We start from the raw sequence: 11,324 nt of genomic DNA, 5'->3' as shown, positions 1-11,324 counted from the left end.
CAACAATCTGCTTAATTTGTTGTGCTCTGGTACTGGTCTTTCTGACACAGAAAGCAGCATATTCTGGATTTTTTGGCAGGAAAAGACCAAGCTATTCAATCAAAGAATTACATTTGAAGTGGCACCAACTTTGGTCTAATTTCTCAGAGCTTGCTGATGGCAAAACAGATTTGACCTCAAACTCAGTCTTTCTGTAGTTCTTCCCCATTGGTCCACTGGATGTAATGATGTCGCTTCACAAGTACATGGATCCTCCCAAAAAAAAGAGTCCACAGAGGTGACTGGGTCTACCGAGCCAATTGCTCGTGACATCTGCTCTGCTGCTGCAGCATATGGGAGAAGTAAGTGGTAAAAACAACTTGCCATCCCACGACATTTGCTTCCTTTTCATAGCTCACTCGCATCTAGACCACTCAATTTTAGCCCTGTTCCGAAGTATACGTGTTCGTGAGTTGAAACTGACCTAGTGATGAAGGCAGATCAGACGTAGGGCAACATAGCTTTGAAATATTTTAAAGGACAACTTCCCTAGCAACTAGTCTAACGTCTTTATGTAACCAGTCTGCCACAGGCGACATGATTGGTAGGTATTGACGGTACTTAATACCACAATGGGTTTGGAGGAAAGTAGATGGAGTGAAAAGTAGACTTTCAAATTGACTTTAGTAGGTTTCACAAAAGTACTCCATTCATACGTGAAGGTTCATCCTACAAACGAGCAGAAACTGAATATTGCCATGGACTTCAGAAATTCACTGAAGGCAAAGAGCGTTATTATTTTTACAATTTTATTTTGTCCATACTTTCCAGGCCCTTCAAGGGAGATATTCTGAATGACAAAATGTATAATTCTTAAAAAGTAAACAACATTTTTATTACTATAATCATTATTAAACATCTCCAATTGAACTTGAAAGCAAACAATTCAGTCCTGTTTTATTTCAAGTCCCTTGTGACGGTTGACACATGACTATACCCGTCCTAAAACGCTGTAAAATGTCCTCACAAAATGAAAAGAAAGAGAAATAATAACTAAACTAATTCATGTTTGGTTTCCAACAGTATTTTTGCCACCAAATTCATTGAAATTTACACAATTCACAATCTGAATCAAAGTTCAGATGCAGTTGATGAACAGGGCAACAATTAAAAGCATGATCATCTTTTAAGCAGGTAGACTCATCTGTATATTTTTTCTTGATGATTTTTCAATGCGTTATGACCCAAAGAAACGAAGGATAAGAATAAACTAGATGACTCATTCAGATCAAGCCATTAGCATCTTCCCTCAAATAACCCCTTCTCTTTCTATCTCAAGCAGGATTTTTGATGAAGATTGGGATTTTCACTCTACTGCCCTCTAATTGCTAAATCAAAGTTTTAATAGAATAATGTTGATGTACCATTAAAAAGCTGATCTAGTTTCAAGCGGTCAGATTGCGTTATTGTTCTTATAGACGCTTTGGGAGGTAATTTCTACCATGCAGCCGTGGTAATTGCAAATTGTCACTTTTAATGACAGAATCAATAGCTCCACCCCTCGTCCCCCAAGAATAATGATTAAAATAAACGATGCAATGTGTACATCGATACAATCGCTAAACAATGTCTCATTTTTGTGGCACTACTTTGCATGAATTACAGTAAAATGTAGGGTTATGCACAGAGGCCCCAAGCTGTTAGGCAATTTCTGCAAAGATTTTAGCAGAGAAATTGAGAGTAAGAGAGAGAGAGAGAGAGAAAGAGAGAGAGAGAGAAGGGAAGAGGGGTTGAGGATGTCCTGAGGCTGAGACTTGCTCGCGCTGTGAGAATATTTCATCTTTTTTTCCCCTCCTAACTCAATCAAGTCGAAATAATAGGAAATCCTCAAAAAGACGGTATCGAAATGAAAACGTGTGAAACTTTCTATGACTTTTTTTTCTTTTTAAACCATTTTAATTTGGTACATGGCACAATCAGCATGTATGCATCTGGTATACATAAATAAATATTAAATATTTCATACAGAAATATATATATAGAGCTCTAACAAAGACATTGAGTGTTTTTAAGTGGGGATTGTTGAATCATTGAAACTATTCCTGTTAGTCTTTTTGTTTATTTCTATGTAATTAGGTGTATCTCCATAAAAGCCCTATACATATATGTATGTATGCCGATATTTATATATATTGAAAGAAATACAAGTGTGCACTGATGTAGGCTTTCTCAGTGCAAACAGGCCACTGTTTGCTGCTATTAAAGAAGTCTTACAAAGTCCACACACCAGTTAGTTCAGTTGTTTCTTTAAGCTATCTTTTTCTCTTACATGTAAAATAATATTTATTTTATCATCTTTAAGCAAAATTAGACATATATAACTTTGAATAAAACTAACGAAAAAACCTCGAACAAACCCAAAAGTGCTATTTCGCCAAGACAGACACCAATAGACGCAGTAGAAACACGACTGGTGGGCAACCAAAATCGACAACGTGGAAAAAGTATTCTGCCTTGACCCCCCCACCCCCAAACCCCAAAGAGCACGCTGTACAACTTAGTAAAAATGAAAAAAGTGGTCACACACGCTCACTCATACTCACCTGTTCAGTCACTCACCTCTCGTGGCATACTGCAAACCAGCAGCAAGCGTACGTGCGCACTTGGCTGAGATCAGACCTGTCAATTTGGCTGTGAGAGATGCACTTTCTTAACAAAAACAATCACAGGAACAACGCATTTGTCTCCAAGCCATAGTTGTCCTTGGCAAAACTTTCTATGCAAACTAAACCCCCCACTTAGATGAAACGATTCATGTTGTGTTGCAAACAAAACCAAAAAAAAGTTGCCCAAAACGGGATTTCAAATCTCTACATCTGCATCATATTCTCTGATTTCTCATCCTGGAGTCAGTCTTTCTCTTATACTTCTCTTGGTTTAGTCTCTTAAGACAAAAAATACTTAAAAAAAGCTTTGTAAGGCATTGAAATCAAAAGAAAGTAGCAATTAAAATCGTGATGGCATTGATGCAGAGGCCATTGTTCTTTATGTGTCTCCCACAGGAGGAATGAGGATTGGGAAATTAAAATGCACTTTTGTTTGTTTCATTTTTTTGTTGTTTTGTCTTTTTGTTTAAATTCAAGAACAAAAAAATGTGGCTGTCCTTTCAGTCCACATAAAAGGCTTTTTTAATCGAATGATCTCTTGCTGATCTTCTTTCTTTTTAGAAAAAAAAATGACACAACACAAAATACAGCCCCACCCGCCCAAATGGAGGAGAAAGGTAGCAGTTTGAATTTGGCAGCCCTGCACAACTTGACATCCATAGAGAGCTTTCAGCGACCCTCGTCGTAGTAAAAGTCTCGATATATCTCTTCACCTTTTATTCTGCCCTCCCACTTCCGCTGTGGTATTTATAAAACACAATCCTCCACTCTCTTTTGTCGAATCCTTCGCTCCTCCCTCATGGGCATCGCTGACTCTTTTGGCCTCCTTAAAGCTATACACGTGTGGTCGAGTGGGAGTGAGGCAGGCCGGTGGAGTTGAAGCCCGTCGTGAAGGTGTTATATGGGTGGAGGTTTGGCATGCCCACCAAGGAATTAGGAATCATGGTAATGGTATTAGGCGTCATGAGGGGAATGTCGTCCGGGGAGCGCCGCAGAGTGAGCGTGTAATCGGGTAGCGAGGCCAAGCGCAGCGCTCCGTCGTTGCTGTTCCCCGCCTCGCACTCGTGGTGCGTCTGGTTCATCTGCAGTGACATGATTTCCTCCTCGGGCGCGTGGTGCCCAATGTCGTTGGCGGTGGTCTGGGGCTGTGGGCTGGGCTGGCCGTGGCCCGATTCCTGCCTCCGTTTGTCTTTGCGATAGTAGAGGGCGGCGAATGCCAGGACGTTGAGGAAGAGCAGCGAAGCCCCCACCGCGATGGTGACGCTGAGCTCGGTGGAGTAATCCCGCGGGTTCTCCACCACCAGAGGCCCGGACTCGTTGTCGTCACTCCAGTTGTCTTTATCTTCGCTGTTGTAGGCCGGCGACATGGGGGGTCGCTTGGTGTTGAAGGGCCAGGTGGTCTTACCGTTGGGCCTTTTGGTGGACAGGGTGTTCAGTGTGGTATCCAGTGGGGGCACTTTGGTGGTGGTGGAGGTGTAGTGGAACATGTCGTGAAGATTGTACAGGTGGGGCACCAAGTGCTTCCAGAAGGCCACTTTAGTGGCTCGGTAGTGGTCGCGCACTCGCGGCTTCAGGCCGATGTGAAGGTACAACTGGTCTTGGGGATTGTACTTGGACCAGGCCACCTCCTCAAAGCGGTTGGCTTTGGTGTGGATGAACTTTGTGTCCTGGGGAACTGGTTTGTTGGGATCTCTGCAGAGAAGAAAAAGAAGCAAGGTCATTTAAAAAAGAAAAAACAAGAGCAACCAGGTTGACACAATCATTTGACCTAGCCGTGATCCTAACCCTGACTGGCATTAACAATGAATGACCGCATTCATGAATTAGGGCATGTTCCAGTTTAACTCTGTGTAAAAAGGTCAAGTCAGAAGAGACTCAAAAATGAGAGCACAGGGCTGATCACGTAATTGGATGTAATCCATTGGCAACACTTTTGTTTTTTATTGATTGCAGTCCTGCTCAAAAGACTAACTTATTTTGAGACCTTGAAAAGGGGCTTGAACTTGCGGCTTGTTTTTTAATGGAACAACAGTGAATACGATTTGATGTATACAAAGGCGGCTAAACTTCCAGGAGTCCAATCCTGTAAACCCCAAGCAAGCTGATCTCTCATACACACGATCTCAATGCAGGTATTGGTAGACTGTGCTTTTAGCCATGCCGTCCGTGAACCTCTAGAGCGACTGCACTCTCCACTTTGTCTCCCTGCCCAGATGTTGCTCTTAATGCACTTCGGATGCAGTCTGCCCACAAAAAACAAGGAATTCATTTTTTTTTTTAAAGAAAACATTCATGAATAAGTCAGCAGGCTTCAGGACTCACATCAGGAGGCATTGTGTTGTTGATAATCCAACACTGGTACAGCCCTTCTGCTAATTGCTCAGGGAATGCAGTGCAGTGCACATAGGCTTCTAGTGAACTGATGGAAAGTGTAAAGTGGACCATATTAATCAAGACACTGAGCGGCATACTGTGTGGGTGTGTGACACTCAGGAAAAGATCAAAAGCAAGATTTTTAGGGTTGGATGCAGTACTACATCTGCACTAAAGAGTTCACTGTCTGCGATCGGCTGGCCACCGATTTATAATGTCCCCCGCCTCTGGCTTGGAGTCAGCTGGAATAGGCTCCAGCACCCCCTACGACCCTAATGAGAATAAAGCGGTTAAGAAAATGAGACGAGATGAGTTCACTGTTTCACTTTTGACGTCTCAGCGTTAAGTCCTTTTCAATTACAGTGAAGCCGCTGATGTATTGAACCGGTTATCATCAAGCAATCTCCCACAATCAAACACGTCCTTCTTTCTGTAAAGTGTTGTTAGATGAAGTGAGTTCCACATTCACTGCTATAGTGCTTGAATAGAAAGAATAGTCCAGGAGAAAAAATACCACAGCCTTGAAAACACAACAATCATCGGCATCCAAGAGGTTGAGAAGACGCAAGGAGCCGTGTGACATTTCTCCAAATGTCATAAAATATCCCTTTGCAAGCTTGACTGCCACGTCAGCAGCACGCCAAGTCAAAATTTATTCTGGGATTTAGGGATGCGTCGGTCACAGTGCATGTCTGGCACTGTTTGTTGTGTTTGGAAACGTGAAAACGAGAGAATTAAAAACCATGTCAGAAGAATTCAGTGCTATGTTCGTTTTTATGCTGTCAATTTTTCTTTTTCAGGTCAGTGCTTCTGGGAGAGGTGAATAGGAAGGAAGGGTGAGGGAATGAGATAGAGATAGAAAGAGAGAGAGAGAGAGAAAGAGAGAATGGTAAAACAAATTGAGATGGCTAAAGCTGAATCCCTGGACCTGGGCCCGTGTCAGAAGAGCAGCCTGTAAATAACCACTTTTATTAGTCCTGTAATGATCCCCAATGAATATTGACAGGCAGACTATGATGACTTTGTAGCTGAATATCAGTAATTAAGTTTTAAAGCAGCGGCTGGTGGAGGTAAGGTCATATTGATCTCCCTGTACACAACATGCCAGGGAACAGGATGTCAATGGTGAAGTGCTTGTCTGCAGCCTGCCGGCTACCAACACGCACACACAAACACACCTATGTAAATCTCTTCTGCCCATGTACATACGCACGAGTAACAACAATGTGGGGGTCAGAGCAATCTCAGTTAATGGGAATTCCAGGCAGGTCCATATACGCTATGAAAGCTCTCTTCTAAGCTAGGTCAATTTGGTGAATTGTGATAACAAAAAAGATCTAAAAGGCACTGGGCTAAATCTAGCAATCCAATCTGTGTGCACGGACAGGAGGGTTAGATAGAGTGCTAGATGTAGTTTAGAAAAGGTGCTTCATCTGAAAATGAATGCTTTTCAAGAACACAAAGATAGGTAAAGGTAAAGATAAATGTTGGTTTGTGGATAGTGCATGGATGACGTTTACGACGGTAAAAAAAAGTCTCAAGCATATTATTACAACAACTTTTCTTATTTCAAGTAGAGGGCGAGATTGAAAATGTTAATGTTTATTTCTCCGATGGACCAGCACCAAGTGGCTCATGGACCGAATGGGAAGTTTTCATTGATAATTTACTTGCATTTGCAGGTTTTTCTTGCAAATATAACTGAAAAAGGTTGACTTGCAATTTCAAGTTCTTTTTTTCAGTGTACCTTTGAAAATTCTTGTCACACTGATGAACAAGTGCCAGAAAAAGAACAGCTCATCAGTGAAGTCAACAGTTGACCTTGATTTGGAGGGGGAAAATTGATTGTTAATTAGTCAGAATGGTTTTATGTATGGGCGGGCCGGTCAAGCGAGTGGTTAGCGTGTCGGCCTCACAGCTCTGGGGTTCTGGATTCAAGTGCAGGTTGGCCGACCTGTGTGGAGTTTGCATGTTCTCCCCTGGCCTGTGTGGGTTTAATCCAGGTACTCCAGTTTCCTCCCACATTCCAAAAACAAGAATGGTAGGCTGATTGGACACTCTAAATTGCACCTAGGTAAGAGTGTGAGCGTGAATGGGTATCCGTCTCTTTGTGCCCTGCGATCGGCTGGCGACCGATTCAGGGTGTCCCCGCCTCTGGCCCAGAGTCAGCTGGGATAGGCTCCAGCACCCCCCATGACCCTGACGAGGATAAAGCTGTTCAGAAAATGAGATGAGATGAGACGAGGTCTTATGTACTTAACACAAGGGATGGTCATTTTTTTTTTACCGATTATTGATGCAGTTAACCACAACCTAACCATAAAACAATAACTTGGAACAATCGTAATCCACCCTACAAAATGTTCCAATGACAGTTGAGCAAAATCAGCCATGCAACAATTTGCATATTTCATGCAAATTTGGTGTTTAAAAAAGACATTAAAGGGCATGAAAGGTTTGTTGTATGTGCAGTAGAAAATTGCTCACAAAAACATGCCATAGCCCCGTAGCATATGAAATTGATTCATTTAGCAAAGCCAATGTATAGTAATAATTTAAACATGAAATGAATTGCGATGGCTGTTTCAGGAATAGCAAATGTCAACACTGTGTAACCATAACGTACACGCGGGAAGGTAGTCACCGAGAAAATGAGTTATGATAGGGAATGCAGATTTTTCTATTTGCGTAAGCATTCTGTAAAATGGCATAATAGAAATATGATAGTGACATACAGTGTGTTCAGTATATCAATTTGAGATTTTCTGAATCATCCGAGACTTCTTCCAGGTCTGCATTCTTTATGTCAGGGTCATTGCATCACTATTTTTTGAACATTTTCAGACTTGAATTTTATCATACAGTAACCCCTTGATTATGGCACCTTCACTTATTGCGAATTCAATACTTATTCAATACTAAGTATGAAAATCCACGCTGAAATTCGTAAGCGGAAGCCACTCTTGCTACTAGGACTCAGCACTGAAGAAAAATATATATATAATTGTGGTGACCCTACTTTGCAATTTTTTGATTATCGCGGCCATGTCTGGTCTACGTTAACCACAATATTTGAGGGATTACTGTATTTTACTTCAAAAATGAAATAAATGCAGTGAAATCAAACAAAAAAGGTCTTTTATGCGGTTGTGGGCTTTACCAAAATTAACTAGATTTCTGCATATGTTTGTCGACAACAAAACACATCCAATACCATCATTTCAAACCTTGTTCCCATTTAGTGATGCCTTTCTATGTTCCACAAAAAAAAAACATCAGAGCAAATAAAAAGTAGAACACGCACACCACGTCTGGCAAAACCACACACAATCTGTCTGAGTGTACTTAGAATTTAGTGCAGGGTATTTGAGATCTTTGTAAATATGGGGCACAGTGAGGCTTAAATTATTATTTTATAAAAATGTTAAATGTTCCCTTAAAAGGGAAGATGACATCTTTTTTTATGAGCACCTACGCTTTTGACTCATTGCATGCCATCTATGGAGAAAGATGTCACGCCTATTTTGATTGGGAGGGGCGAATGACCAACATTAATTCATCCTAAAAGTCATAATTCGTGTGTGAAAGAGTTAAACATTTTCTTCATTATCAGTGGTCCAAGAAATTTCGATATGCTTCTCAACTACATTTGATTAATTTTCAAAAAGTACAGTATTTTCTTTCAAAAATAACAAATCTTTGTCATGCTACGACGTGAAGAAATTCAAAGCATTTAGGATCACAGGCATTGCGCCATTTATAGCACATGCTATGATGACGTAACCCTTTTTGCACAGTATTAAATAATGCCGCTTAATACTGACAACAGCCGGTGGGCTTTCTTGGCAGTTTGATAACAAACTACACAGCCATGTGCATGTGTTGACAAGTTTGACTCTACGGTTGACAAGCTCACCGCGAGGCATATTTGCAATTAAAAAAGTAATCAAGTATATTTAACTGTATTGGCATAATTGATGTTTATGGTCCTGTTAACCTGCGTTATCGTATAATACGCGTCCTGTCAAACCTCCCGTCTCAACTGAATGAACATTGGAGCGGTGGCTGAACTCCAAGCATTGAAGGATTATTACACCCATAAAAGAAGCTGTTTTAATACCATTTCATTTTCCTTCTGATGTGTTTCATATGCTCGGGTTACCAGAATTCACCACCTGCATCTTCCTGACCTGCTGACCCACGCTGGCTTTGGCTAGTGAGGCATGTTGATGTGCTTCTGTGTGTTTGTATTGCTGATTGAGCAAGTTTGTACAGTCATTTTTTCAATCTTTTTGGCTCATGTACTTGTCTGTCTATGCTGGAGTGACTCTGTATAAAAGACGCAAATGTAACGACTTGACCCGAGAGACGCACGTGCATTCGGTTTCAATACAAAACATGCAGCAGTTGCGATCACGTTAAAAGATGTGTCAATGACTGCAGGCGTCTATGACATTTTTAAAAGCTTTCTCCAAGTGGATAAGTAACTCCACTATACCTATCTTTTATGTGTATGTTAGTTCCAACTACTCGAGACTTATTATCTATTCCAAATCCTGTCTTCAAGCGCTGATGTAAAAGGTAGATAAGGGGATAGAATGAATATCATTTCCCGTTTCTTCTTCCCCCCAATTCCCATGTACCTCCTTCCCCTTTTCATCCGGTTGTAATTTGAAGCGCTTGAATGATCATAGACCTAGCCATCACCAAATCTGAAATGACACGTTTAGGCGCCCCAAGGCAGAAGACAAAAATCTACTTTTACTACATTCTACATCCCTGAATTCCCAAGCTGAGTTATAGCCTCACCATATAACATGAAGGGAGGCGCATTAAATCTGAGGCACTGATGCTCATTTTGCTAAGCTGCTAAAATATGCAAAGTTAAAGCCTTTTGAAGGTTGAGGTTATTGTTGTTACCGTTGTGTAACAAATGCATGCCCTGCGGCTGTTTATCGACTTACCAGGTAACACAAAGTAAGCATTTCATTTTAATTTTCACCACAAACACCTTGCCCTGCATTCTGAGTTAATTTTTCTTAAACACATTTTATCTAGTGCTTGTCAGCAGCCTCGTAGAACAGCGTGCAAATTATCAGGCCGTGCTCTTTTGCCCTTCGTGTGGATGAACGCTGTGGCGGAGGGCTGAGTGATGCATGCTTTATATTTAATGGCGGCCTTCAGTTCAACGGGCTAAGTGATGCGAAGCGAAACGCTGTGACTTTGGAGTGTGCTGAGGACTTGGAGGACGCAGATTCCAAACCATTTCTTATAAATTTGTTTTTCTTCCAGAAAATCACAACAACTCATTTAAGAACTTATCAGTAAACCTTTTTCAGTAGTGAAACCACCTCATCAACAGCCACTTTCACATTCTTAAATGTAGTGTCTATCACAAAAAGGCACATGATTATGGTCATTGGTGTGCAGATTTACGTCCCCCACCTCATTACATTCAGCCCATAGCATGGATACCGATCAATGGTATCCACACCCTACAAGCGACACCAGTCTTTGCCTCACTAGACGCAGATCCAAATCTGCACCACGATATCACTAATCAGGCGGCGTGGTCTACAAGTGGTTAGCATGCCGCCTCACAGTTCTGAGATTGAAGGTTCAATCTCCAGTGAATACCAACGTTTCAGTGTGGAGTTTGTATGTTCTCCCCGTACCTGTGTGGGTTTTCTCTGGGTATTCTGGTTTCCTCCCACATCCCCAAAACATGTATGGTAGGCTAGCTCATGGTGTCACTGCCTACTGCCTGCTTTTGGCTTGGATAAGCTCCAGCACCCCCACGACTCTTGTGAAGATAAGCGGTACAGAAAATGAAGGAATATTGCCAATCAATGTACAATTCCAAAATTGTCTAAAGAAACAGCTGTCCAGTCCTTTTGCAAATCCCGCAGATTGGGTTCTAGTTAGGGAAGGGCAAAGTAGTCAATTAGTCAGTGAATTGATTTTTTTAAACGATTTTAATTGTGTGGAACTTGTGATTGATTAAGTGTTGAGGACATTGGGGCACGCTGTTATGTTCTAACTGCATTTTTTTTCTCATCGCACGCTGTTTTCTCTTAGAAAGTCGATGGAAGGGCGACAGGTGGCCTTGTGCCCAAGAGGTCAATTAGCAGCCAATCTAATATGTTTTCTCATTCACGTTACTGTCGAGCCAAAGCCCTTCCACAGCATCCGGTCAACAAAAGGTCAAACAAAAAAATCCAAATCAAAAATGTGCAGACTGGAATAGTAATGGCGTAATATTAGCTTGGAAGCAGGGGCGTCCATGGTTGCTGGGTAATTTACAAT

General features: G+C 41.5%; 1 protein-coding gene across 3 annotated transcripts in view; it reads right to left on the bottom strand.

The window, feature by feature from the left end:
* Positions 1-770: 770 nt before the first annotated feature.
* The window catches only part of nlgn3a (neuroligin 3a), a 131,543-nt gene continuing 120,989 nt past the window's right edge, over positions 771-11,324 (bottom strand). For all 3 annotated transcript variants that reach the window (XM_077610230.1, XM_077610231.1, XM_077610233.1), the window contains one exon: positions 771-4,337. In XM_077610230.1, coding sequence (XP_077466356.1) covers positions 3,479-4,337 — 859 coding nt within the window. In that variant the 3' untranslated portion in view covers positions 771-3,478. The remainder of the gene's footprint in view (positions 4,338-11,324) is intronic.

This window comes from Stigmatopora argus, chromosome 9 (genome assembly GCF_051989625.1).
Source record: "Stigmatopora argus isolate UIUO_Sarg chromosome 9, RoL_Sarg_1.0, whole genome shotgun sequence".
NCBI classification, from domain to species: Eukaryota; Metazoa; Chordata; class Actinopteri; order Syngnathiformes; family Syngnathidae; genus Stigmatopora; species Stigmatopora argus.
This window is presented reverse-complemented; position numbering and strand designations above follow the sequence as displayed.